This window comes from Canis aureus, chromosome 37 (genome assembly GCF_053574225.1).
Source record: "Canis aureus isolate CA01 chromosome 37, VMU_Caureus_v.1.0, whole genome shotgun sequence".
NCBI lineage: Eukaryota > Metazoa > Chordata > Mammalia > Carnivora > Canidae > Canis > Canis aureus.
This window is the reverse complement of record NC_135647.1, coordinates 19,315,920-19,343,429: the sequence shown is the minus strand read 5'-3', so window position 1 is coordinate 19,343,429 and position 27,510 is coordinate 19,315,920. Positions and strand designations below refer to the sequence as shown.

Here is a 27,510-nt window from a genome sequence, read left to right as displayed (position 1 = left end):
TTAGAATTTAAATAAAAATTTGAAAGCAAAAAGATAAAAGTGATGGAAGAAATCACTAAAAGTGTTTCAAGGGCATAATCAGATTTATATTTCAGAAAGATCACTCTGGGTGTATGCACAAAGTGGACCTCACCAAGTTCCTTCTTTTATTTAGTCTTTTAGAAAAATCAAATATCATTAATGGCTTTTATAAGTAAGCAGCTGTTTCTAAGATCCAAGGTATGTGAAATATTTGAAGAAAGATACTTCAAACACCACTATATTTTAACAGAATAGACTGGGACCAATTTAAAGAAACTTTGCTTTAATGATGTATTTGATAATTTTTGAAGCATCACATATCTTTTAATAATATTAAAGCTAATCCACTATAGTCTTTAAAAAACTGTCTTCATGAATGTAACAGGCTATATTTGATGAACAAGATGACAATCCTGATCACAAATCAACTCATATGATATCTGGCAGTGGTTCTTGAACTATCCAGACATTATAATCACCTGGACAGCTTTTGAAATACAGTGATGCCAGAACCCACATGGTATTTTAGTTTATTGGATGTTTTGTAAAAAAAAATTCAAAGGAATTCTAATAAGCAGCCACAATCACATCCATTTTGGTACAATTTATATATAGACCTCAGATGTCAAGTCTCTTGTTGAACACATACTGGATCAGCCACTTTTCTGAAAATAAAAGTTCAAAATATTTTAAGAATAACTGGGGCACAGTAATGTGGCCTGAGTGATGAGTAGATATTGTTTTAGAAACATTAGGTTATTTATTATTTTTAATTTCATGAGCCCGTGATGATTGAGCATCGGCTGAGTTTTCTCAATTATAAGCCAAAGCAGAGTCTTATTTTACTTCTCTTGAGTGTGTAATAGCATCCTCTTCTCTTTCGAATTTAAAACTTGCCAGTGTCAGTCTGAAAAACCAGAAAATTGTTTTAATATTCATTCTGCTTAGAAACAATAATGAAAAATAAAAACAAACTTCCCAAGATACAAATACCCACACTGACTTTCAATTATCTTGTGGTGAGTTAGCTGTAAAGGAACCTCGTCATATTTGGGGTGTCTTTTTTTTTTAAGATCTTATTTATTTACTCATGAGAGACACACAGAGAGAGGCAGAGACAGGCAGAGGGAGAAGCAGGCTCCATGCAGGGAGCCCGATGTGGGACTCGATCCCAGGACTCCAGGATCAGGCGCTGGGCTGAAGGCGGCACTAAACCACTGAGTCACCCGGGCTGCCCTGGGGTGTCTTTCTATGTAAGATTAGACCTTTTGCTTAAGCTCTAGTGATAGCCAGCACAGTATGAATGAAATTGGGGGAAGGATGAGGAAACAGCATATGAGAAATAAGGATAATAAATAAGCAAAAATTTTTTCAGAATTTAAAAACACTAATTTTGGAGTGTTGTCAGCTGAATCTCATTCTAATGAGAGAGTTTAGTTGGTTCTTAATAAATGTAAATGTATGTTTCATTTAGCGTGCCTTCAAAACTTTTTGTGAATAAAGCCTAAGCATTGCAAGGTCATTTTACTTAAATACCATGGACTATCTTCTGAAATTTTGGATGCTTCTCACTGATCCTGTCACCTTCCCCCTCCCTGAAATTAAAGGGAACTCTGAGAAAGGAAGATGAAAATCTGGTTATTCAAGTAGTCAGACATTAAGCAGACTATTTTATTGAAGAAATGGTCTTAATTCATAAAAATTGCACTTTTTTTTCTCTTCCTAGCAGTCTATGAACATAAGTTTGGCAAGCCAGAGAGCAAAATAAAATATCAGTAAAGATTTACAAAATTTAAAACGCTTTTTCAACTTACTGTGCAATCTGAGAGTGGGATATCTCGAGCCTTTGGTCAGCACATTCGCTGATTTCTTCATATGAGGAATTTCTATTTTTTACTTTTATTTTAAAAAATATTTTATTCTTTTTACTTAAAAAAAATCTCTACACAATGACATTCAATTATGTGGCTCCCAGTAATTTTACGCAAGGCAAAAATCTTACAGTTTGAAATCAGGAATATGAATAGAAATAGAATTATAAAGTGCCTACTCATCATGAAGGAATGAAGTGTCAGAAAGTAGACAACTGTAGCATGGGGTCAACTCTAATCCACTTGTCTTCCACACAAGCAGTGGATGCATCCACTAAGGGTTAAAGTTAATGCAACTTTTAGGAGGTAAATTGCAATGTTAAGTTGGCAAGATTTATATAATTATCCTCAAAATGAAATCCCAATACTAAGACCTGAAATTGCTGACAGTACAGGTAAAGATAACATAATGCTCTTTGTTAGGTGTCCTCTAAAAAGCTAATAGGAGAATTTTATAGGGGCACCTGGGTGGCTCAGTGGTTGAGTGTCTGCCTTCGGTTCAGGTTGTGATCCCGGGGTCCTGGGATCAAGTTCCGCATTGGGCTCCTTGCAGGGAGTCTGCTTCTCCCTCTGCCTATGTCTTTGCCTCTCTCTCTCTCTCTCTCTCTCTCTCATAAATAAAATCTTTAAAAAATTTTTTTCAAAGGAGCATTTTATAATGTTATGAAGTAAATAGAATCAATATAAATACGTTCCATCATTCCTCAGCTCCTTTGTAGCACCAAAATTCTATTATTTAAGTATTTGGCATAGTTTTTAAAAACAAAGATTTCTATTAAAAAATTATACCTTATTTATTAAGTTGCCTAAATGTCTTTGATATTTGTCATTTTCTTCAATGAGTCTGTTGCAGTGGTCTTCTTTTGACTCTAGAAGATTTCCCAATTTTGCAGTTGGTAAAAATACTAACCTGGAAACTGTTAACTGAAAAATACTAACCATGAAAACCATATATGGATACTGAGAACAAATAAGAACAGTGGCCTAATCTTTATTCCAAGATTTCTTAAACCAAGTTGTACCATAGGTAAATCAATAGATGCTAATCCCGGTTAGACTGCGTTTAGAACAGATAGGCAGAAATTATAATTTTATAATTAGTTATAATTTTCTCCACTTTAATATTATTAAACAGCTTTGCAAATAATTTGACACTTGGTAGTGAATAAAAATATCAGCCTCAAATCTTCACTACCTTTTTTTTTACCCTCTTTCCATTTATAACCAATATATAAACATATTTGATTCTATCTGAAATAAAGCAGTAATGTGCTTGATGATACATATTCAGGCTTGAAAAATATTCTTGATTTGCACAAATGATGGCAGGTTTTTAAAAAGGTTCAGCTCAATGTATGCCATGTTCTGACCTAAGATCAATGTTTATTTGCAAACAAAAAAAATTAAAAATTTTATTTCTAAAAGTGACATCTTGAATTAATGATCAGAAAAGGGTATTCACAAGGTCCCTCAGCAATTACCTCCATTTTCAAATCAATTTTAGAAGAAAAATGACAGAAATGTACACATTAAATACCAATGTTAAGAATGGCCATAAGTCTTCTAATGCTTTAGATATACTTATGTGTCTATAGTGAAATCCCCTAGAAGAAGCAATAGCAAAACAAATTTGCTGCAGAAATAGCAACTTTCTTATTCTTACTTATTTTTAAAAGGTTTTTTAAATTTATTTATTTATTTATTTATTTATTTATTTATTTATTTATTTATTTGAGAGTGTGTGTACAAACAGGGGGAGGAGCAGAGGGAGGACAAGCAGACTTTCAGCTGAGCATAGAACTTGATATGAGGCTGGATCTTATGACCCCCCCTTTTCTCAGGCCAAGTGTTTACTGATGAGAATTTTCCACACTCTGGATTTGTTATCATGGTGTCATAATAGGTCTCTTTATCTCCTGTCAAGGTAGTTCGGTCTAGAATCCTGCCTTTGGATCTAGTTATTTTGGTGAGAAGACTTCCTAGATGTGCTGTGTATGTCTTCCTGCATCACGTCAGGGGGCATAGCTGTGCGTGTCTCACCTTTAGTGGGGTTGAGATGTGATTAGCAGGCTCAGGTGCTTGTCAGTCTGACCCATTCATTAAAAGCTGCGCCCCTAGGGGTGCCTGGGTGGCTCAGTCATTTAAGTGTCCTACTCTTGATTTCGGCTCAGGTCATGATCTCAGGGTCATGAGATTGAGCCCCGCATTGAGCTCCATATCAGGCTCTGTGCAGGTGTGGAGCTTGCTTAAGATTCTCTTTCTCCCTTTCCTTCTGCGCCCCCAACCCTTCTCTCTCCCTCTAAAAAAAAAGAAGCTTCCCCTCAGTCTTGAGTGAAGGTTTTTAGCAGCCATTATAATTGCCCCCTCCCCCCACCAAAGATGCGTCTTCTCTTCTGCTTTTGATAGCTTACCTTTTCAGTGAAGAGCTCTCCCTCCCTCATCAACTATTTGGTTTCTCTGAGATACAGTTTGTACAAGTGGACTGCAGCACATTTAAAAAATGATATAGTGTCCCTGACATGCTTGCAGGTGTGTCCTCTTTCTCATTCCAGCTTCTGGGAAGATGGAGGTCCACTTGCATCGTCTTTTATGTCCGAAGCACAGAATGTACTCATGAACAACAGAATCTACAGCTCTCCTCTCACCTCCCTGTGCTCAAATTTTACTAGTCTTCAAAGTCCAGCTGCCATTCCCTTCACAAGGTGTCCCATGACTCCCCTCCCTGGACAGTATCTGTTCCTCCTCTGAACTTAACATTAGACAGACACTGCCTGTGTTTGACACTGGTCACTGTATCGCTTTCTAAGAAACTTCCCCTTTATCCCTCATGAATATTTATGTATTTTATCTTCTTTTCTAGGGTCCTTGGAAGCAGAGATCATGTTTGATTTGGCTTTCTGTCTCCAGAGTGACTAGCATTTTTATTTTTAGACTTTCGTGAGAAGTCAATAATTACTTATTAAATTAAAAAAATTAATGAATAATAAGAAACTTGTGAGCCCTCACCACGTTGGACTTTTTCTTCCCTCTCAAAGATGGTTGGTCATGCTATGAGTTTATTGCAGAATGCCAATGTTTAATAATTTAGAAATATGATAGACTTTTCTCATTAACCACTATTAACAATAATCACCTTTTCGCTATTAGAGGGATCCAGTTGGACTGTAACTCTGTATCTAGATACCAAGATCACATTTTAATTTACTTGTAACATATATTTCCTATTTCATCTGCCTTTATGTTTCTTCCAGCTTTATTGAGATATAACTGACATATAACTCTGTAAGTTAAGGTGAACAGCATGCTGATTGGACACTTTTTTATATTGCCAAATTATCACCAATGCAGCATTAGCTGACAGCTCCATTAAGTGACATAATTACCATCTCTTTTCTGTGGTGATGCCTCCACCTTTAGATGGTATCTAAAGTGAACTATTTCCCAAAGTACTCCTTAATCATGGTGTTATAAACAGCTATTGATACATTGATATTAAAAATGATGGTAGTAGGGCGCCTGGCTGGCTCAGCCGGGAGAGCATGTGATTCTTGATCTCAGGACTGTGAGTTCAAGCTCCGGGTTGGGTGTAGAGAGTACTAAAAAAAATAAAAACGTAAGAAAATAGAATGGTGGGACACCTGAGTGGCTCAGCGGTTGGGCGTCTCCTTTCAGCTTAGGGCATGATCCTGGAGTTCTGGGATTGAATCCCGTGTCAGTTCCCAGCAGGGAGCCTGCTTCTTCCTCTGCCTGTCTCTGCCTCTCTCTGTGTGTATCTCTCATGAATAAATAAATAAATAAAATCTTTTAAAAAAAGAAAACAGAATGGTGATAGCATATGCAAAAATACAAATGTGTTTCAATCACTGTGAAAAACAGCACATATTTTTTATTTCTGCATTTTGAAAGAAATAGTCTAAACAATAGACTAAACAATAATCAGATAGGACAATATGTAAAATATCAAAACCTGCAAATGCAAAGTATAGAACTTAAACTCTACACATAATGGTTGAATAATACTGCTACAGTACCAGTGTGTGACCATTTTAACGAACACATTATTTGAAGGTTGATATTCTTAAACTTGTTAATAAAATGGTGCTATGGATAAAAGTGTTAGCCAAGCAATAAAAGGTCTTTCTTACTAAGAAATCAAGATCTTCATTCATATTGTGGTACTTTATCAGCGTGGCTCCCAATAAGATAGGTATATCTCTAACATTCTTGGCTTCATCTGAATCAAAGCCTATAACCTGAGATTAAATATGTATTTGTGTTTGCTTCCAATACTTTCACATTCCTTGGAAAATCTGACAATAAATACTTTATAAGTTTAATAATCAAAGAGATCGTCAGTGGTTAGAATAATAGAAGTGTAGAACTTAGAGCTAGAAGGATTTCAACAAACTTACCAAAAGAACACAAATATCTGAAATTCTATTTTTGTATGTTAAACAGTACACAGTAAATGTTAAACTCACCTCAATAATCTGATCTTGAAATGCTGTTTCTTTTGCAATTAACTCTCTAAAAGCTGTGATTTTGGCTCTATGTTTCAGTACCTAAGGAAAAAAAGCATTTTATACTTCAAAAAAGAAAAGGAGAAGAAATAAAACTACATTCAAATAACATTTATAATAAAATCATCAAACCATGCACCATCCACTCCCCAGTCTCCAAACATCAACTGTTTCTACAGCTCTTGTACAGAAAAGAGTTCACACAGCAGATCTGAAGCTGCTTCCCTAAGAAGGCCTGCTAGTCATGCTGCCCCCTGACTGCCATGTGGGAACCTGGGTTGCAGAAGGATTTTCATCATTCTAAAATATGAATGGCTCATTGTGCCTACCCTATTTGTACAAAGTGTGCAGCTTATACTGAATGCCTCTTTCCTTCTGGAGGGTTCAGAGTTTTAGTACGTGCTAGGCAGACATGACTAGGCGAGCAGCCCCCAGTAAAAACCCTGGGTGCTGGGACTATAATGAGACCCTGACACAAATTTCATACATAGTGTCAGAGCTCATTGCTAGGAAAATGAAGTGCTTCTTCTGTGACTCCACACAAGAGAACTCTTGGCAGTCTGACTCTGGTTTCCTCTGGACTTTGCCCCAAGCACCTTTTCCCTGTGCTGACTTTGCTGTGTAGCCTCTCACTGTGAAACATAGTTGTACCACCATATGCTCAATCCTATGGGTCCTACCTAGCACACCACAGAACCTGAGGGTGGGCTTGGGGTCTCTGGAAGCTTATCCCAATATTTAATTGTTTTTACAGTCAGGCTATCAGAATTCTTCTGTAAAGGAAAAAAAAAAAAAACCTACCCTAGATTTAATTTATAATCATTTCTTATCTATTCCTTCAGTATAATAACAATCAATCTTAATATTTAAGATTCAAACTTCTCCAAAAATCAGTGAGGTAAAGTGTGATGCACAGAATTATTTTTTATAAACAATGCAAAGCTCAATCTCACAACCCTGAGATCATGACCTGATCCAAAATCAAGAGTTAGACACTTAACTGACAGAGCCTCCCAGGTGCCCCAACAATTTCCAATATTTAAAAAAAATAGAAAAAAACTTTAATGAACCTCCAGTAATTATCACTCAGCTTTGACTATTGACAGTAGTGGCCAATTTTGTACCATTTACACCCCCAACTATGTCCTCCCTCCAATCCCCTTTCACAGAGTCCAATCACAGACAAATCATTTCACTTGCCAATAATTCAGTAAATTTACCAAAACACCACAAATATCCGAAACTTTTGTATTCAGTGGGGCTTATTTTTGAAGACTGGTTTAGGAAATGGAGGACAGAAGTTTTTCTTCATATCCATTATTCCCCGATCAGGTTAGCTAGGAGACAAAGAGGCTTCCCAGAATACCTGCAACAAATTTTCTATCCACCTCAGTTCAGAGAAGTAATTTCCTGACAGCATAAGACTGAATTTGTTCCTACAATCCAAGATCCCATATTTGAGTAGGTTTTTATTCTGTTACCTGATACACTTGCCACTTCTGTATTCCTCTCACATTAAAACTGGCGCAAGTTAACATCCTGTTACCACCTTCCCCATTTCACTGATTCTCTTGATTTATCCCTCCATCTCTGTACAACTACTACACTAAGCAAAGAACAATTGAAGAAATTCCAGGAATCCCTTCCTGTACCCTGTGCTATTTGAGAAAGAAAATGGTCAGTTTTCAATGTATCCACTATTACAAGTGCTAAAGTCTGAAGTCACTATCAAGATGTCAAAATACACTATTCTTCAGGTATCAGTAGAGCCAGGCAAAACTGGAAAAAATAATTATACCATATTTTTAGTAGATGAACAGTATTTTCTAATACAAATTTAAATTATAAAACAAGTCAAATACTGAATAATATACCTCTTTGGTGAGGGCCATAACAAAATTAATCTGGTCCCCCCTCCAAATTTTTTCCCTTAAGTATTTATTTTTTTTGGGGGGGGGGGGAGAATGAGCGAGAGGGGCAGAGGGAGAGGAAGAGGGAATCTCAAGTGGACTCCACGCCAATCAAGGAGCATGATGCAGAGTTCAATTTCATGACACTGAAATCATGACCTGAGCCGAAACCAAGAGTAGGACACTTAACCAACTGTGCCACCCAGGCCCCCTCAAAAACCAATTCTTAAAAAAAATCCAAATTTGGAGACTTTCTTTATATTTTTGTGTTGCCTTTTTCTTTGACTTTTTTTCAGGAAAAATAAACAATTTTTATAAAAAGAATAAACACAGTACCTCTTTATCTAAATTTTCCTTTTTAAGATACAAGTGCTTCAATTTTTGTAGCATTATATCACTAACTTTCTTGCTCTCTTTTAAATGTTCAGCATCAGGAATGGTGATGTCCTAAGAATAACAGTTTGAGAAGTTATATTAAAAAGTTTTCCCTAAAGCTAAAGGAAGACAGAAAAGAACACACACAAAATTCCAGAACAAGTGACCAAACCAAAAGAGAGAAAATATTGGACTCAATTCTTCAATTACTCATAAGATATCTAGTAAACGGTTAGTGTGGAAAGAATTCTTACAGATTCACCCTTGCATATAAGTTATTTTGGTACCAATTAAATGATCACTGGGAAGTTAATCCTCACCTACAATAACAATACATGCTTAGGCATTCACACGTACATCCCGTTAGCCTGGCCTAATCAGCTTACAAATCCAAATTTCAGCCAAATTGCTGTGTCTGACACCAGGGTAATCAGATATCTTCAATAATATTGAAACTCTAGATATTTAAAGGTGCCTAGAATGAAGGTATTTGCATGTATAGCCTCAAAGTCAAAAATATGTGCATAAACTGGACTGCCTGAGTTAGTATCTGAGTTCTGCTGCTTAACACAATGTGAGACAAAGGACAAGAAACTTGACTCTTCTAAGCCTCAGTTTATTTTTCCATGATTTGATTTGGTCCGACCTGATCTTATTTTTCCCATTTGAAAAAAAAAGCATGATAATATAAAGAATGGTATAAGGATTGGATGAGATAACCCGTGAAAAATAGCGACAAACTTAAGACTTCAAGGACAGGTTGTGAAGTCAATAAATAATTTGTTGAGTGCTGATTAAGGGCTTTGCCTATATTAGGTACAGGGCTATGAAGCACCAAGTTTCTGATGTTGAAGGCTTATTTTTTTTTTTAAGATTTTATTTATTTATTCATGATAGACACACAGAGAGAGGCAGAGACATAGGCAGAGGGAGAAGCAGGCTCCCCACTGGGAGCCCGATGTGGGACTTAATCCCAGGACTCCAGGATCATGACCTGAGCCAAAGGCAGATGCTCAACCACTGAGCCACCCAGGTGCCCGATGTTGAAGGCTTCTGCTGTAGTGGGTGTGGGAGACACAGAATAAGCAAACATAATATTTGTTTGGTATGGGATGACATCTACGGACAAGAGGGCTAGGGACACATTCCTCCTTGGGAGGTGTGGTACAGAAGCAACAGCTCGCAAATAAGGCAGAAAGAATAGCAGCTTCCAGTGACATGGTGGGAATCAAGCCTTAGGGTGAGTAAGCAAACGTTTGAAGGAACAAAATGGGATGTGAAAGTTTGTAGCTAAGAAGAGTCTGTGCCACATTTAGACTCACACACAGAAAAACAAAACTTCAGGTGGATGTAGTCTGTGGGCCACCACTCTGTGATCTCCCCATAAAATGCTCAGGTCCATTTCTAGCACTAAAAAAATGCTAGCATTCAACAAACTTAGCTGAAACAAAATAGATATAAGGGTTGTGTTGGATCAGGACCATCACAGATCATGCCCCTCAATTTTGGGTGAGATGACTGCACTTAAAATCCAAGATATGGACATTAACAGAAGAGGAAGAAACATAGACAGCTCATTTGAGAAACTATCAAATGCCAGTCCTGTAATATGGTCTCTCATTATAGCAGTGCTCGTTACCTCCCAGGGCAGCGGCAAGTATCATTTCCCCTACTCAGGAAGAGGAAGCTAAGGCTGACAAGGCACACAAGCCAAGAGCTGGTGAAGTCAGGATTCAAACTCACCTGACACCAATTTTGTTCTTCATTCCACCAGTGTACCCAACTCCCTACTGCTCTCCCTCTACCCAAAAGCTAAATTTTAGATTGGGTCAATGGCTCACTGATGGGAACACTCACCCATCACCAGGGGATTACCACTCTGATAGAGCTTCCAGGTCACGGAAGAAGTACTAAGTGAAGGGTTTTGTCTGATACCCTTATTTTTTATCTAATTTGGTTATCTTATTGGAGACTTGTGGGAATTAGGTATTGAAGAAAGATAAAAAAGCAGTAGGAGGAAGGAAGAGCTGAATGCTTGGCTTAAGGGTCTATATTTTGTCTTCCATTTTTTTCTCCCATAACTTAACTCTCTGTGGCTTTAGATTGCCTCTTCTGTTTTGTTCAATCTTGATATTTCTCTCTCCCCCAACAAAAATACAATTTTTAAAAATTACCTGGCATGTGGTGGTCTCTCTACCAACTAGAGCCAGAAGATTGTGAATTTTGGAGATCAGCTGAGAAGTTATTTTCTTGTCTAGGGGATTTAGGCTCTCTTCTTCACCAGGTGAGGAATTCAGGACCAAATCAGAATGCACCATCTTTTGGACACCTGGGTGGCTTAGCAGTTGAGCATCTGCCCCTGGCTCAAGGCATGATCCTGGGGGCCCAGGATGGAGTCCCATATCAGGCTCCCTGCATGGAGCCTACTTCTCCCTCTGCCTGTGCCTCTGCCTCTCTGTGTCTCTCATGAATAAATAAAATTTTCTTAAAAAAAAAAAAGATTGCACCACCTTTACATCCTATGTGTACACAATTCAGACATGTCATGATAAAGACAAAGAGTCTGGATTGCTCTTTAAGTAAAATCTTGAATTTTTAAAAAAATATTTTATTTATTTATTTGAGAGACAGAGAGTGCAAGCAAGAATGGGGACTTAGGGCAGACAGAGAAGGAGAAGCAGGCTCCCAGCTAAGCAGGGAGCCAGACTCAGGGCTCGATCCCAGGACCTGGGATCATAACCTGAGCCAAAGTCAGATGCTTAACTGATTAAGCCACTCAGACAGCCCAAGCAATATGCTGAATTAAATATCTCTCTTAGGGGTGCTTGTCATCTCTGCTTACGGTAGTGGTTCTCAGAGTGTGACCCTTGGCCCAGCAGCATTGTGAGAGACTTTGGCTCTTGTTAGAAATGCACATTCTCGGGCCCCAAGGCACACCTACTGAATCAGAAAAGTGGAGGTGGGCCCCAGGAATCTGCCTTTTCACAGCTAAGTCTCATAAATGCTAAAGTTTGAGAAACAATGGGTTAGATCATCCTAACTTCTTCCTGGAGAAAAGATTATAGAGAGAATTTTTTAAATATAGAACAATATTTTCCTGAGAATCATTAAAAAATAATAGAACTGCTTACTTGCAAACAACACTTGTGTTCATTATAGATTCCTGAAAGTCCACTAAGGACATCCTCAAGGTAACATAATCAGCTCAAGTTGTTATAAAAGTTTTAAAATAAACACATTTTTTTAGTTCAGATTAGCCTTCTAAGTAGTCAGAATTAATAAGGTTGTACTATAAATATTTTAAGACAGGCCTGCAAAACTGAAATAGATGTGTGCTGGCTTGTGAAAATGATCACTTCCAGGACATGCTTCCAGGTTCCATGCCAAAAAAGCCATTTGAACTGCAGAGAATACAAAATTACAACCTCTCCAGACATATTGAGATGAGGTTCTCTTTTTTTTTTTTTTTTTTGAGATGAGGTTCTCATGCTGTTTTTAACAGATGTTAACTTAGACTTAGTGTGGTGATGATTTTGCAACATATGCAAATAGCAAATCATGTAGCATACCTGAAACCAATGTTATATGTCAATTACATCTCAATAAAAAAGTTTATAATTTCATAAAATTAGTATGTGATATAGGTTTGTCTGACCTTGTAAACCAATATGTAATTGCATTATTTAGTTTTATTGTTAGGCAGATGTGGCATGAATACATGGAGATCTCCAACCAGAAGATCCTTCATCCTCAGGGATGCTTCAGATGATTGGTCACAGGTACCCAGAAGTTCCCACATTAATTTTCACCTCTACCAAAATAGACACAAGAGCTCAGAAATGGTTCTTCTGCAATGTGAGTACCTAAGAACTAGAGAAACTTCTCCAAACCTGTGGTACATTTTCCATTCTCTCTCTCTCTCGTTAGTAATTCTTTCTGCCAACAAATATGAGCACAGTGTCTAAATGTGCATCAATAGATTGTGGGCAAGTTGGAAAATTGTGAAATTCAGAATTGGAGAACCTGATGGATACCTTTGTGCCATCCGCCTCCACTGCTTCCCCGGGGTGTTCCTGTAACTGCACTGTCTCAAACTGAGGGGCATCACTTTGCACCTGCACCTGCTGCCGAAGCCTTGCGATTTCCTGCTGCACATCCTGGACCTGCTGCTGGAGTTGAGTGTTCTTTGCCTTTTCATTTTCTGATATGAACTGCAAATGACTAACCTGAGCGAGAAGCTTCTCAAGCCTCAATTTCAGGCTCTGCCTTTCTTCCAGGTTTTCCTTCTTGTGCTTCTGAAGTTCCTCCTGTAAAGATAGGAACTCTTGTTCGAGGGTCTTTTTCTCCCTTTTCAAGTCCAGAGCGGAGGTGGTAGCCTTTTCCAGCTCTCCCTTCAGTTGCTGCAGCCTCTCAACCTCTTCTTCTTTCTCACTGATGGTTCTGTTCATCTGTAGGCACAGGCTGACAGTTTTGTCTCTCTGTTGCACTGCCGTCATGTACTTCTCCTGTAGATGAACAAAATTGCCCTTGATCCTCTTAAGCTCCAGCTGCAAGGTCTCCTTTTCATTCTTCACTTCCTGAAGACGATTTTGGGTACGAGTTAAGACCTTGTGCAAATTCTGCAGTGTCTTGTTGGTGTCACTCTTCTCCAGCATCATTCTGTATTTGTCCTCAATTAATTCCTCCACCTTGGCCTTCAGCTCATTTATGATATCCACGAACACCTGCTGTTTGGTATCCTGCATCTGTAACTCCTCCACCTTCCTCTCTAGATATTTGTTGCTACTCTGCAGGTCTTGGATCTGGCTTTGCTGCTTTCTATTAGTATGCTCTAATTTCCCCAAGACTTCGCAAGCCATCTCCTCTTCCAGAGATTGTGAGCTTTCCAATTCCTGCTCTGTGTCAGGCATCATGCCATCACCCAGAGGTGCTCCACTGCTCCAAGGAATGCCTGCAGGAAACCAAGGTGAGGCAATCCTTGGACTGGCCAGGCCCTCCAGGGGAGCTTCCTTTTGGCAACAGACTGGCATGTCAGGAACATCCTCAAAGCTCTGTACTCCTTTCGAAGACACTACAATCTGTAAAGTAGAGTACGTAAGTGTGAAAAAGAGTATAAAGATCATGAATTTTATTTATTTTATTTTTTGTATATGTTTTTATTGGCGTTCGGTTTGCCAATTTATAGCATAACACCCAGTGCTCATCCCATCAAGATCATGAGTTTTAAAGTCAGATAGAGTTTGCTTGAATCCTGGATTCCTAGTGTGGTTTCCTCAGCATAAAAGAGCAATGATAATATCTCCTTCCAATAATAATACCTTTGTTGTTGTTTTTATTTTTTAGATTTATTTATTCATGAAAGATGGAGAGGTGACATGCAGAGGGAGAAGCAGGCTCCCCATGTGGAGCCTGATGTGGGACTTGATCCCAGGACCCCGGGATCATGACCTGAGCCAAAGGCAGACGCTGAACCACTGAGCCACTCGGGTGCCCAATAATAATACCTTTTTAATGAAAATACTTACATAGGAACTGCTAAGTATATACATAGCACTGAATGGCACAGCAGAGCACAAACAGTATATATATATATATGTGTATATATATATATATATATACATATATATGTAGATGTACATATATATAGATGTATCACATTTACTTTTACAAAAGAAAAACTCAGCTTTGATACTCTCACCACTTTCTATGATACAAACGTTTCTGAGCTCATGTGAGGTACTTTCTTTGACTTCAAATGAATTAAGACAAATTTTTCAATTACTCTACAGTCTGTGAGGACTCTTGAATGAAGACTTCTGTTATTGCTCATTAAGCCATTATCTCACAGCTATGACTCCTGTGAGTGTAAGAATATCAGATGGCCATGCCTCGTGATTGACTTTCTGCCCACAATACAGGTTTTGGGGGCTTTTTAAAAGGATAATAAGTTGTAGCAAGAAAGTGCTGATATGAGTAGGACATTTAAAACTCTGTAAAATATATCTGCAGGGGTGGGCTGTATAACTTTCTAGAATTTAGAGACAGTGGACTCCTATGTTTTAATGGTTCACCATTGCTCTGGGATAAAGACAACTATTCCTACTGAGGCCTATCCCTCCTGATGTCTAGTCTTGATGCCTGACCCATGCAACCTGTCCATCCACGTCAACTGTCTGCTGCCTTTGATCCAGCAACACTGGGCTTCTGTCAGGTCCTACTGGGTGTCATGCTCCCTGAAGCCACAGGGTTCTTGTGTTACTGCTGCATGGAATGCTCTCCCACCCACAGTTACTTTAGTAACTCCTAGCTCATCCTTCAGAGCTCAGCTCAATATCCTCTACTTCACGAACGGTAATATTTGCATCATTTTATTCACAGCACTTATCATACTTCTGTTTATAGTTTATATGTAATATTATATAACATATATAACTTACACATACACTTTATATGTAACTACTCACCATATTTGAAAGTCTACATTTGTGTGATTATTTAATGTGAGTTTCCTCTACTGCAGTGTTACTATCATGAGGATAAAGACCTATATCTTTTTTTTTTTTTATAGCCAACACATAGTGCAGGGCCTCCACATAATAGATTCCTGAAAATATTTATTTAAAAAAAAAGATTTTATTTATTTATCCATGAGAGACAGAGAAAGAGAGAGAGAGAGAGAGAGCGCGCCAGAGACACAGGCCGAGGGAGAAGCAGGCTCCACGCAGGGAGCCCGATGCGGGACTAGATCCAGGGTCTCCAGGATCACGCCCTGGGCTGAAGGCAGCGCTAAACCGCTGAGCCACCCGGGCTGCCCTGAAAATATTTATTGACTGAATAAATTGCTAAATGCAGTGGACACAGGAAGGAGGAATCTGGAGAAACATTAATTAAACATTTTTTTAAAACGTCATTTTCCTGAATCAACAGAGGAAATAAAGTTCTTTTTAAAATGCTGCTTCCAAATAAATGAACAGAAAGCTGCTTACACTTGCAAATGAAACATAGTATCATAGCTTTTCTCATCAGACTTACAAATAAAAGGTACTATTTTTGCTATTCTTGGATTATACCTATTTGCCCATACTAATTCTTAAAATTGTTACTTTAAAAAAATTTTCAGAGTACACAGAGTTTATACTATAGGCATCTTCAGTGTTCTTAGGATACTATATGTGTGCCCAGAAAGATAAATCAAAAGACAAATTAAAATGTTCACTTTGGTAAACTAATATTTTGTGCTTGTCAATAGAAATCCTTCAATAGAGGGCACCTGGGTGGCTCAGTGGTTGAGCGTCTGCCTTTGGCTCAGGGCGTGATCCCAGGGTCCTGGGATCAAGTCCCACATCGGGCTCCCCACAGGGAGCCTTCTTCTCCCTCTGCCTATGTCTCTGTCTCTCTGTTTCTCATGAATAAATAAAATCTTTTAAAAAAGAAATCCCTTGATAGAAAAATTTTAAGATTTTCCTGTCAAATAATCTAATATCTCTCCTTCTTCTCAATCTTTTCCTTACTGTAAACTCTGAGTTCCAGCCAATTGGATTCACCAAACATAAAAGCCCATAATTCAAGGTACCATGTGGATGCTAACATATGTAAAAGGATGACAGAGCCCTGATCCTGAAGAAATTATCATTCAGTAGAGCTAACCTTCAAGTATGGACTTAATTTCATTAGAAGAAATTTGTTTCTAAATTGATTAAGATCACAGAAGGCATTTTTGCCAGAGAAGCAATGTCCCTCGTGCTGATTAGATTATCTAGCTACTTGGAAAAGTCTCAGCTTATATACATGTTGTTGTTGTTTTAGGAAAGCACATATTTTAACACTCTACAAACTATAATGCCCATCAAAAATCTTACCTCCTTGGGACGACTGGGTGACTCAGTGGTTGAGCGTCCGCCTTTGGCCCGGGGCGTGATCCTGGAGTACTGGGATCACGTCCCACACCGGGCTCCCTGCACGGAGCCTGCTTCTCCCTCTGCCTGTGTCTCTGCCTCTATCTCTGTCTCTCATGAATAAATAAATCAAATCTTAAAAAAAAAAATCTTACCTCCTCTGTTGTATAATTAGCTCTCAGATCAAGGAAGTTAAAGTTATTCTCGTTGTCAAAAGGTTTTTTAACATCACTGTGTACATTTTCCATATACAAGAAGCTTTGAGGTTGACTAGGTTTGAGTGCAGCCTCTGTGGCAGCACTTTTAGCTGGTGACGTTTCCGTGAATTTCAGTGTCTCTCCACTGCTATGGACCAGAGGTGGGCTTCTAGAAAGTTGTCTGACACATTCATGAGCAAGCTGCTCTTCCTTTGTGGAGGTGCTAAATTCAGTTCCCACTGAATTTTCTTCCTTAAACGAATCTTCCTTTATATTAGTGTCTTTTGGACAATTACACACATGACTTTGCATTTCTGGTTTCTCTGTGTAAGGTAAGCCTTCTGTCAGATTTTGAAATGTTATTGTTTCAGTATTAAATGCTTCTGTGAGATGAAATTTGCAAATGGGTTCAAATTGTCTGAAGAAAGAAAGGCTGGTGTCAACTGGCTGAGTTAGTAAGTTCTGTGAGTCACTTCCAGTGGTGACATCTCATTAGAAAGAGAAAGATAGAAATAATAATTAGCTGACCATAACTTTATATGTTAAGATATTTACATGTCTGAAATAAGCTGCTGGAGTCTTTTTAAAATTATATTTATTTCGGCTTTTTTTTTTTTTTTCTTTTTAGTGGATTTCAGCATGACTTTGTGCTAGCCAACCAAACAGAACTTTTACATGGGGGCCAGAAGTTCTCAAATGACTGCTACAAAAAAGCTTGCTATATGTCATTCTGGGCAAATACCATTACAACAAATCCCAAGATATATTCAAAATTTTTTGTTATAATTTTTAAGTGTTTTATGTTTCCAAAGAATACAAAAGCACAATAAATAGAATAACAAACAAACATAAACTTGTTTAATCTCACAACAACCCCATGAGCTAGGCACTGTTACTCTTCCTGTTTTATAGATAAGGAACCTGAGACATAAGAGATATTAAGTCACTTATTAATTGCCTTGGGTCACAGAGTGGGTAAGCAGTGCAGCTGGGATTCTAGAATACTATTTTTCTTTTCCTTTTCTTTTTTAAAATATAAATGCAAGTTAGTTAACATATAGTGTAGTATGTTTTGGGGTAGAATTTAGTGATTCGTCACTTACAGACAACATCCAGTGATTGTCCCAACAAGCACCCTACAATACTCATCACCCATTTGGCCCATCACTTATCTCCCCTCCAGCAACCTCAAGTTTGTTATCTTAAATATAGAGTCTCTTATGGTTTGCCTTCTTCCCTGATTTTATCTTATTTTTCCTTCCCTTCATGTATGTTCATCTGTTTTGTTTCTTAAGGTCCACATACGAGTGAAATCATATATTTGTCTTTCTCTGACCTATTTTGCCTAGCATAATACACTCTAGTTCCAACCATGTCATTGCAATGGCAAGATTTCATTCTTTTTGATGGCTAAGATTCCATTATTGATACACACACACACACACACACACACATTCACATACTACATCTTTATCCATTCATCAGTTGATGGACATTTGGGCTCTTTCCATAATCTGGCTATCGTGGACATTACTGCTATAAACATTGAAGTGCATATGCCCTTTTGAATCAGCATTTTTGTATCCTTTGGATAAATACCTAGTGTAATTGCCAGGTCATAGGATAGATCGATTTTTAACTTTTTGAGGAACTTCCATACTGTTTTCCAGAGTGGCTGCACCAGTTTGCGTTCCTGCCAACAGTGTAAGAGGGTTCCCCTTTCTCTGCATCCTTTCCAACATCTGTTGTTTTCTGTATTGCTAATTTTAGCCATCTAGAATACTATTTCTAAATGCTATGGTATGTTGTTTCTCAATAAGACACATTATCTAGACTTCATATGTTTTTAAAAATCAGAAGCAAATAGGGATGCCTGGGTGCCTCAGCAGTTTATGCCTGCCTTCAGCCCAGGGCGTGATCCTGGAGTCCCAGGATCGGGTCCCACATCAGGCTCCCTACATGGAGCCTGCTTCTCCCTCTGCCTGTGTCTCTGCCTCTATCTCTCTCTGTGTCTCTCATGAATAAAAATAAAATCTTTAAAAAAAATCAGAAGCAAATAAGGCAAGATGGAAAGAAATAAAATGTTACAAAATTAATGATGCCTCCCCTTTATTCTCTCCTTTCCTCCTCCCCAGAGATAACTACTGATGAATTGAAGCTAGTATGTATTCATTCGTCCCATCCATATTTTTCTACTTTCACTACTCATTTATGGACCTTAAATAATATATATCAACTTCCCAGAATTTCTAATTTTGTGACCATCTTACTAATTTTTTGCAGCACCAAAAGACCAAAAGAAATACCTAAGAGTTCCATTTATTAAGCTCCACTTAAGTATTTATTAAGCTCCACTTAAGTATTTCCTAACAAGTTTGTAGATGTTCAAAAACATACAATATGAGTTCCATTTATTAAGTAGTTAAGCTCAACTTAAGTATTTCCTAACAAGTTTGTAGATGTTCAAAAACATACAAAAGAAAAAACATGTTTTATTTCAACCAAACTTACTACTTGGATGTACTATTGTGTACCACACATCTCAAAACTTGAAATCAGATAAGACATTAACTCTCACTTTCTATTCCACATTGATTTTCGTATAATACTTTTTATCATAGCAACCATCAAAAATCCAGCTTTGCAAATCATATTTTATAGAAAGGGTTGTAGTATGGTTTTACACTGAAATAGTGAACTTTTGAGATCCCTGGGTGGTGCAGCGGTTTGGCGCCTGCCTTTGGCCCAGGGCATGATCCTGGAGACCCCGGATCAAATCCCACGTCGGGCTCCCAGTGCATGGAGCCTGCTTCTCCCTCTGCCTGTGTCTCTGCCTCTCTCTGTGTGTGTGTGTGACTATCATAAATTTAAAAAAAAAAATTAAAAAAAAAAAGAAATAGTGAACTGTCTCAAGCTAGTAGTTTGTGGGATCCAACAGATGCTATCACTGTTTCCTAAATATTTCAAAAGATCCCGCAGCACCCTGGGATATACAATATAATTTTCTGTGTTTTAAAATTTTATGTAATTAGAATCAAATTATATTTGTGACCTATATGTTACATATAAAAATATAAAATAAAAATATAAATGTATATCCGTATGAAAGTCTTTATTTCACTTAAAATTTTGCTTTTCAGATTTAGCCGTGTAAACACATGAAGATCTAGTTCATTTTACTGAAGGATTACACTTTACTTCCTTTTTGTTAGATATTTGTTTCTATTTTGCTATTAAAAATAACCCTTCAGGGCAGCCCAGGTGGCTCAGCGGTTTAGCGCCACCTTAAGCCCAGGGTGTGATCTGGGGGACCCGGGATGGAGTCCCGCGTCGGGCTCCCTTGCATGGAGCCTGCTTCACCCTCTGCTTGTGTCTCTGCCTCTCTCTCTGCATGTGTCTCTCATGAATAAATAAATAAAATCTTAAAAAAAAATAACCCTTCAGTGAACATCCTTATATACATTTCAATGTACACTACGAATTTTTTGTTCAGGTTCTGGGTATATAGCAAAGTGGAATTGCTGGATTATAGAAAATATATATCTTCAAAATTTTAAAAAAGATTATATTTATTTATTCATGAGAAACGAGAGAGAGAGAGAGAGAGAGAGACAGGCAGAGGGAGAAGTAGGCTCCATGCAGGGAGCCCGATGTGGTTTCGATCCCAGGACTCCAGGATCACGCCCTGGGCTGAAGGTGGCGCTAAACACCACTGAGCCACCTGGGCTGCCCTATATCTTCAAATTTATTAGGCATTGCAAAATTACTCACCAAAGTGGTTGTACCAATTTGTACTTCCACCACAAGTTTCTTTGCTCTACTATAATGCACATTAAACGGATACGAACAAAATGGAATTCTATGGTCTTTTTAATAATCATGAAGGTTTACTTTTCTGTGATCTATTAGATACTGTTTTGGCTCGAACTATATCTCCCAAACATTCATACGTTGAAGGCTTACCACCCCCCACACACATCCAGTACCTTAAAATGTGACTGTACTTGGAGATGAGGCCTTTAAAACAGGTAGTAAAGGTTAAATGAGGTCATAAAAGTGCGGCCCTAATCCAATGACTGGTGTTCTAAGACACCAGGGAGGCATAGGGAAAAGGCCATGTGCAAACACAAGAGGATTGCTATCTGGGAAGTCTCAGGATAAATCTACTCTCACACAATTTGATCTTGGACTTCCAGCTTCTAGACTGTGAAAAAACAAATTTCCATTGTTGAAGCCATCTGCTCTTTAATATTTTGTTATGGCAGCTCTAGTAGGCTAATACATATTCTTTGCCTGTTTTTCTATTGAGTTGTATCTTTTTCTTATTGAAGTTCTTTATTTGGGGTACTAACCTTGTTAATGCATACACTGCATGTATCTTAGTCTGAACTGGTTTTTTATTTTATTATCATTTGGTCATATAAAATTTTTTAAAAAATTTAATATAGTCAAATGTGTTGCTTATGGTTTGTACTTCCCATGTTATGCTCCAAGCCTTACATTTCTCATCTGTAAAATGAAGATAAAACAATCCTTATTTAAAAAGAAAAAAAAGGGGATCCATGGTGGCTCAGTGGTTTAGCACCTGCCTTTGGTCCAGGGCCTGATGCTGGAGACCCAGGATCAAGTCCCACATTGGGCTCCCTGTATGGAGCCCGCTTCTCCCTCTGACTCTGCCTCTCTGTGTGTGTGTCTCTCTCATGAATAAATAAATAAAATCTTTAAAAAGAAAGAAAGAGAGAGAAAATCCCTATTTCATAGGACAGTTTTAAAAGCAACTGTACATAGAAAGTGTGCATTAGCACCTGCCCACTACTATTATTGCTCTTATCACAGGACATACACACAAAAATCTTAGTTTCTGTTTGCTTATTGGCAACAAAGTGATACTCACCATCTAATTCATCATCTAGTGTGCCATAAATATCTTTGGAAAGTGTGGGTTTAGATTCATCTTCCCTTTTTACATTCTTTATTTCACTCTGTATTAATAAATAAGGCATTAGCATTAATACTTCAAACAAATATCATAAGCCTCTTCTGAATGTATACGTGCATTGCTATGTAACTTCTGTTAGTATTTTCTGTTGCATGAGTAGAATGTACTTTCTAGGACCAGTCCCTTCTGTATATCTGAACTTGTTAGTAAAACCATGCAAATAGAGACCTGATATTAATAACATTAAGCAAGTATCTTGCTATTTTAATATTTTGGTTTTTTGATATGTCAAGTCATGTTACTATAAACATGGGGATGTATGATAACATAATATCTCTGATCATCCTTTGAAGTTTGTTAAATCTGATCTAAACAACTATTAGGATAGCTGTTCTTCAAGTCTTTTTGAGGTGAAATCTGATTCTAATAGAAAGAAATCTAGTGCTTATTCTCGAAGGTCCCTTAATGTCATCTAAGATAAAAGGTTTTGGAAGTAAATTAATAGTATAAGTAAGGTAGTAAGGAAAGTTTTTTGAATGAGGAAAGCATTGGTTTAATCATAAAGTGTATCAAGTATGTGAGACCTAAATGATGCTCTAAAAAATTTGCGTCTCTTACTAAAGTCAGCTGGTTATAAACCTCAATTCAATCATGCTTTTTATAACATTGTTGCACTTATTGAATGCACCTCCAGTAGGAGAAAAACTGAGTTATATTTTACAACAATTTGTTTTTTAGACTTCTTGCTAATTTAGGCCATTTCTACTAAGGAGATTTTAGAAATATGAAAAATAATATACTTGGGAAATAAAATAGCATTATTCACATGTATTGATGTCATGTTTACACAGACTCCACTACTTGTCATATTACCATAGCATTTCTATGATAATACCATTTTTAACTAGAATATGCCTTTTGTTCCTTCGGTCTGTAAATTCTTTGTGAAAAATAAAATACTCAGTGAATTCCAAGAAAGAGAACCTCTTGACATAATTTAAGACATTCATTCTTCATAATTTGATACATAATGGTTAGACTCTGATTAACACTGTAGTACTATAACCAAATTTTCTTTTGAAATTAAAATAAAAGTTATCATTATAAAAAGAATCTTTAACATTATTTTTAAAAAGAAAGTTAAAAAAAACACTCAAAAGCTCACTACCCAGTGAGAAGCAATGTGATCATTTTTCTACATCAACAAATACACAGTTGATCCTTGAACAACAGATTTAAACTGTGCAAGTCCACTTAAACACAGATTTTTTTATAAACATAGTACTGTAAATGTATTTTACCCTCCTAAAGATTTTATTAAATTATTTGACAGAGAGAGAGAGTGCACGCATGTGTGCACACAGGGGGAAGGGGCAGACAGGGAGGGAGAGAAAGTCTTAAGCAGATTCCACACTGAGGGTTGAATCTGATGGGTAGCTCCATCTCAAAACTCTGAGATCAGGACCTGAGCTGAAACTGGGTCAGATGCTTAAACAACTGTGACACTCAGGTGTCCCCTGCATTGTAATGATTTCTGTAATCCCATTTCTTTCCTCTAGCTTATTTTATTGTAAGAATACAATGTGTAATAAATATAACACCCAAAATATGTGTTAATTGACTATGTTGTTTTTAAGGCTTCTGATCTTTTGTTCTGGGGGACTCAAAAGTTGTATGAAGCTTTTCAACTTCGAGGGAAGTCAGTATGCCTAAGCCCTGCATTGTTCAAGGGTCAGCTCTGAATCTGTATTACCATATTTAAAGTTTACATATCTACTGACATCTGTGCAAATAATTTAACTCCCTACTGATAAAAATTTGGGTTGCTTCTAAAGTTTATTTTTTAATTTTAAATGTTACCTTTCTAAAAACTTTATTTATTTGTGTTTGGTAATCTCTACACCTATCGTGGGGCTTGTACTTAACAACTCCCAGATCAAGAATCACATGTTCCTCTGACTGAGCCAGTCAGGTGCCCCTAATGTTTATTATAGGTAATTCTGCACATCTCATTTGCATACTTCCTTGAGGTACAATTAAAAAGAAAATGTGTTTTCTGGTCACTGAATAGCCCTTTAGATAGGTTATGCCAATTTATGGGCTAACCCACATAAAATTGTCAATATTTCTCCATTTTTGAACTACAAAGTGTCAGTTACATATGGCACAACCTAATTCATTTCTATTATTTACATTCCTCTAAATAAATGTCAAACTTTTAGAACAGCATCCATCATGATTTTGGACAGTATAATCTTTTATTTGGTGAGAAAGGGCACTTGGAATTTTCATTAAGATAGAAAATTATTTACATGCAGGGCTCTGTCAATGCCTTTAGGAATGATGCTTGAGGGCAGCTTGGGTGGCTCAGCAGTTTAGCTCCGCCTTCGGCCCAGGGCCTGATCCTGGAGACCCCGGACCGAGTCCTGCATCGGGCTCCCTGCTGGAGCCTGTTTCTTCCTCTGCCTGTGTCTCTGCCTCTCTCTGTGTCTCTTATGAGTAAATAAAAAAATCTTAAAAAAAAAAAAAAAAAGGAATGACACTTGAATCATTTGCATGCTGACATTTTAGAACATGCTCTAGATGAGATGTCCTGTCCATTGACTCTTTTCCTGCCTATGACTAAATTGTTGTGACTATGTCCCCTGGTTGCACACTTAAGACTTCACTTGGAGTCCAGGAAGGATCAGTGTTAACACTATTTGTAAAATTCTTTGTTACATTAACAGAACTAGGAAAACCAGACTCTGTTTGAGGGTCTCCTCTGAGCCTCCACCAGAAATTCTTTTAGTGTTCTTCCTGTTTTTGAGGAAATTTTCATATGGGAGACAATGTGAAAGCTGAATACATCTGTACCTCCTAGTACTCTATAAGCAACGCTCACCTGAGGCGAGTCTGAAGTGGTACTGTTGGTATCCATATACAAGGGAAAATGTGAGTGAGTTAAGTCTTGAGAAAAACTGCTGAAATTCATGCTATCTGCTTTGAACACGCCTTCTAATTTTTCATGAGAGGCATCCACTTCAAAATGTGCAGGATCTGAAGGTGATGACCAAACTTTTTGATAGTCTTTGTTTTTAACTGTTGAATGATGAACGTTTCTTTTAACAAAAACGTAATTTTAATGTTCATTAGTATATACAAACAGAGGTTATTCCTCCCATTCCCCCTCACATTCAGAAAGCAGCAACATTCATTGTCCTAAAATTTTTAAATGTCCGTTGTCAGGTTATTAGAAAAATAAAAATTTTTAGTTTGAGTATATCATGGGCACTTTGTGTAGCAGTAAATACTGATTTGGACAAAAACAAGTCAATATATGTGGCTACTATCCAATCATTCCCTAAAAGACTTGGGACCCAGATCATAAAGGGACCTCTCAGTCATTTAAGAGATATTTACAAAATATTATCAGAGGACTATCAGGTTCCACAAAATACTGTACTGATATTTACTTGATACTCTCTGTTGTGTCATTACCAAATTAAATCCAACATTGTACATCAGTTTTCCTCCACTTTCCTATCCCACATTATTCTCTCAGGCATTTTGGTTTGAAAACTTGGGAGACACCCTTGGTATCCTTCTACTTCATCAACTGGGCTACCCAGTTACCAAGTCCTGTGCATCTCTCCTTTAAAAATGACTTTCGGGAATCCCTGGGTGGCTCAGCGGTTTAGCTAGTGTCTGCCTTCGGCCCAGGTTGTGATCCTGGAGTCCCGGGATCGAGTCCCACGTCGGGCTCCCCGCATGGAGCCTGCTTCTCCCTCTGCCTGTGTCTCTGCCTCTGTGTGTGTCTTCCATAAATAAATAAATAAAATCTTAAAAAAAAAATTTCATGGGCACCTGGGTGGCTCAGTGGTTGAGTGCCTGCCTTCGGCTCAGGGTGTGATCCCAGGATCCTAGGATCGAGTCCCACATCGGGCTCCCTGCATGGAGCCTGCTTCTCCGTCTGCCTGTGTCTCTGCCTCTGTGTGTCTCTCATGAATAAATAAGTAAATAACCTTTAAAAAATTTTTGGTTAAAAAAAATGTTTTTCACAACCCATGCTTTCTTTCCACCTCTTACACCTTCGCACTGGCCCATGCTCTTGTGACTTCCTCAGGCCTGTCAGGGGATGGGAGAGGAAAGGATGTCCAATTGCATGGAATCCAAGTTTTCCTCCTTGACTTTCTAGGTCTCCCACAGCCTGGACCCACATTACCTATTTGGTGCATCCCTGCTCTAGTCAGATCTTGCTCCTTAACTGCTTCAGTCTGAACTGGCAAATGCTTCTCTCTCTTGAGACCTTGCTGTCTACCCATTCATCTATCTTTAAAATTCCTGCAATGTTGTTGCATCTAAACCTCTATCACATGGGAGGCCTGGGTGGCTCAGCAGTTGAGCATCTGCCTTCAGCCCAGGGCGTGATCCTGGAGACCCAGGATCGAGTCCCACGTCGGGCTCCCTGCATGGAGCCTGCTTCTCCCCCTGCCTGTGTCTCTGCCTGTCTGTCTCTTGTGAATAAGTAAATAAAATCCTAAAAATAAAATAAAATCTCTATCACAATTCAGCACCTATTCATTTTACTGTTTTAACCTCTGCCACCCTTTCAAGGGTGTCAATATTTACACGTTTTTAAAAAGTGATGTTTACACCCAACATAGGGCTTGAACTCACCACCCTGAGATCAAGTCGCATGCTCTTCCTACAGCCAGCCAGGTGCCCCACAGTATTTACAGACTATAAGTGCGTCCATTGGAGTCCACGTGTGATTTTTCAGAACTCCTTACAGCAAACAGCAATGTCGTTCACAGAGTGACTATTGATTGAACGAACCTTGCAGTCCAAGGACTTACTTTTACTAAAACTTCTCCATCTACAGTCACTGGCCATTTGCCTGATTTTATTTTATTGAATTGCTGAATTAACGAATAATAATTGAGGCTTGATTCCCATCCCCTCCCCCTGCAAGCTACTATGTCATCCCGTAAAGTATAAAAAAAGCCAGTGGGTCAAGCAGGCTAGCCAGGGATTAGTGAACTTTTTAATCACCTTTTCCATCTTTCCAAACACATAAATGCTGCCTGCGCTGTGGTGAAGGGCATCTGAAAAAAATCTTTGTTTTCTAAACGCAAAACAAAAACAAAAGCAACAAACAACAACAAAAAAACCAAGTGCCTTATTCCTTAAACTTTTTTGGTCTAGAATTTCCAATCACATTTCTGGACCTTTATTCATAGTGCACATTCTATCAACTTATTATTTATTACTTTTTTTAAGATTTCATTCATTCATTCATTCATTCATTCATTCATTCATTCATGAGAGAGGCAGAGACCCCGGCAGAGGGAGAAGCAGGCTCCCTACGGGGGAGCCCGAAGCGGGGCTCGATCCCGTGACCCCGGGGTCACGCCCTGAGCCCTCCAGCTGCCCCTCTAGTTCGGTTTTAAGGCGTTTTCAGTCGTATGACAAACTCTCTAAAAAAAAAAAAAAAAAAAAAATCACTTATCTTAGTTTACCCTCAAAACACGGCACCAAACTCCTTAAGTCTAACTACCAGGCTCCGTAGTTTCCCGGACCGCGGCAAGGACCTCGAGCCTCCCGCCTCCGCACGCCGCGGCGCGGGACGAAGAGCAACGTCACACCCGCTCCCACCCAAGGCGTTAAAAAACGGCCGGAGGTACCGGGCGCGTTGGACTCGCGCGCGTGTGACGTCACCCCGCCGCGCCAGCCAATCTCCGCGAGGCTCGCGGCCCGCCGGGCTCGCACGCCCCCTCTGGGCCACGCCCCCCACCTGCGC

General features: G+C 38.4%; 1 protein-coding gene across 9 annotated transcripts; it reads right to left on the bottom strand.

Moving 5' to 3' along the window:
* Positions 1 to 287: 287 nt before the first annotated feature.
* CAGE1 (cancer antigen 1) lies at positions 288 to 27,381 on the bottom strand. Of its 9 annotated transcripts, none has more exons than XM_077886040.1 (9): positions 27,230 to 27,381; positions 24,613 to 24,809; positions 21,684 to 21,771; positions 16,748 to 17,277; positions 12,732 to 13,775; positions 8,659 to 8,769; positions 6,374 to 6,454; positions 2,682 to 2,816; positions 288 to 928 (listed from the first exon to the last, which is right to left on the bottom strand). In XM_077886040.1, exons 2-9 carry the CDS (start codon positions 24,700 to 24,702, stop codon positions 908 to 910), a joined length of 2,100 nt encoding a protein of 699 aa, XP_077742166.1. In that variant the 5' UTR covers positions 24,703 to 24,809; positions 27,230 to 27,381; the 3' UTR covers positions 288 to 907. The 9 variants fall into 9 exon arrangements, with proteins under 9 accessions (XP_077742166.1, XP_077742164.1, XP_077742169.1 ...); XM_077886038.1 differs by having other exon boundaries at positions 24,613 to 24,829; positions 27,230 to 27,378; XM_077886043.1 differs by having other exon boundaries at positions 12,924 to 13,775; positions 24,613 to 24,829; positions 27,230 to 27,378.
* Positions 27,382 to 27,510: the final 129 nt, after the last annotated feature.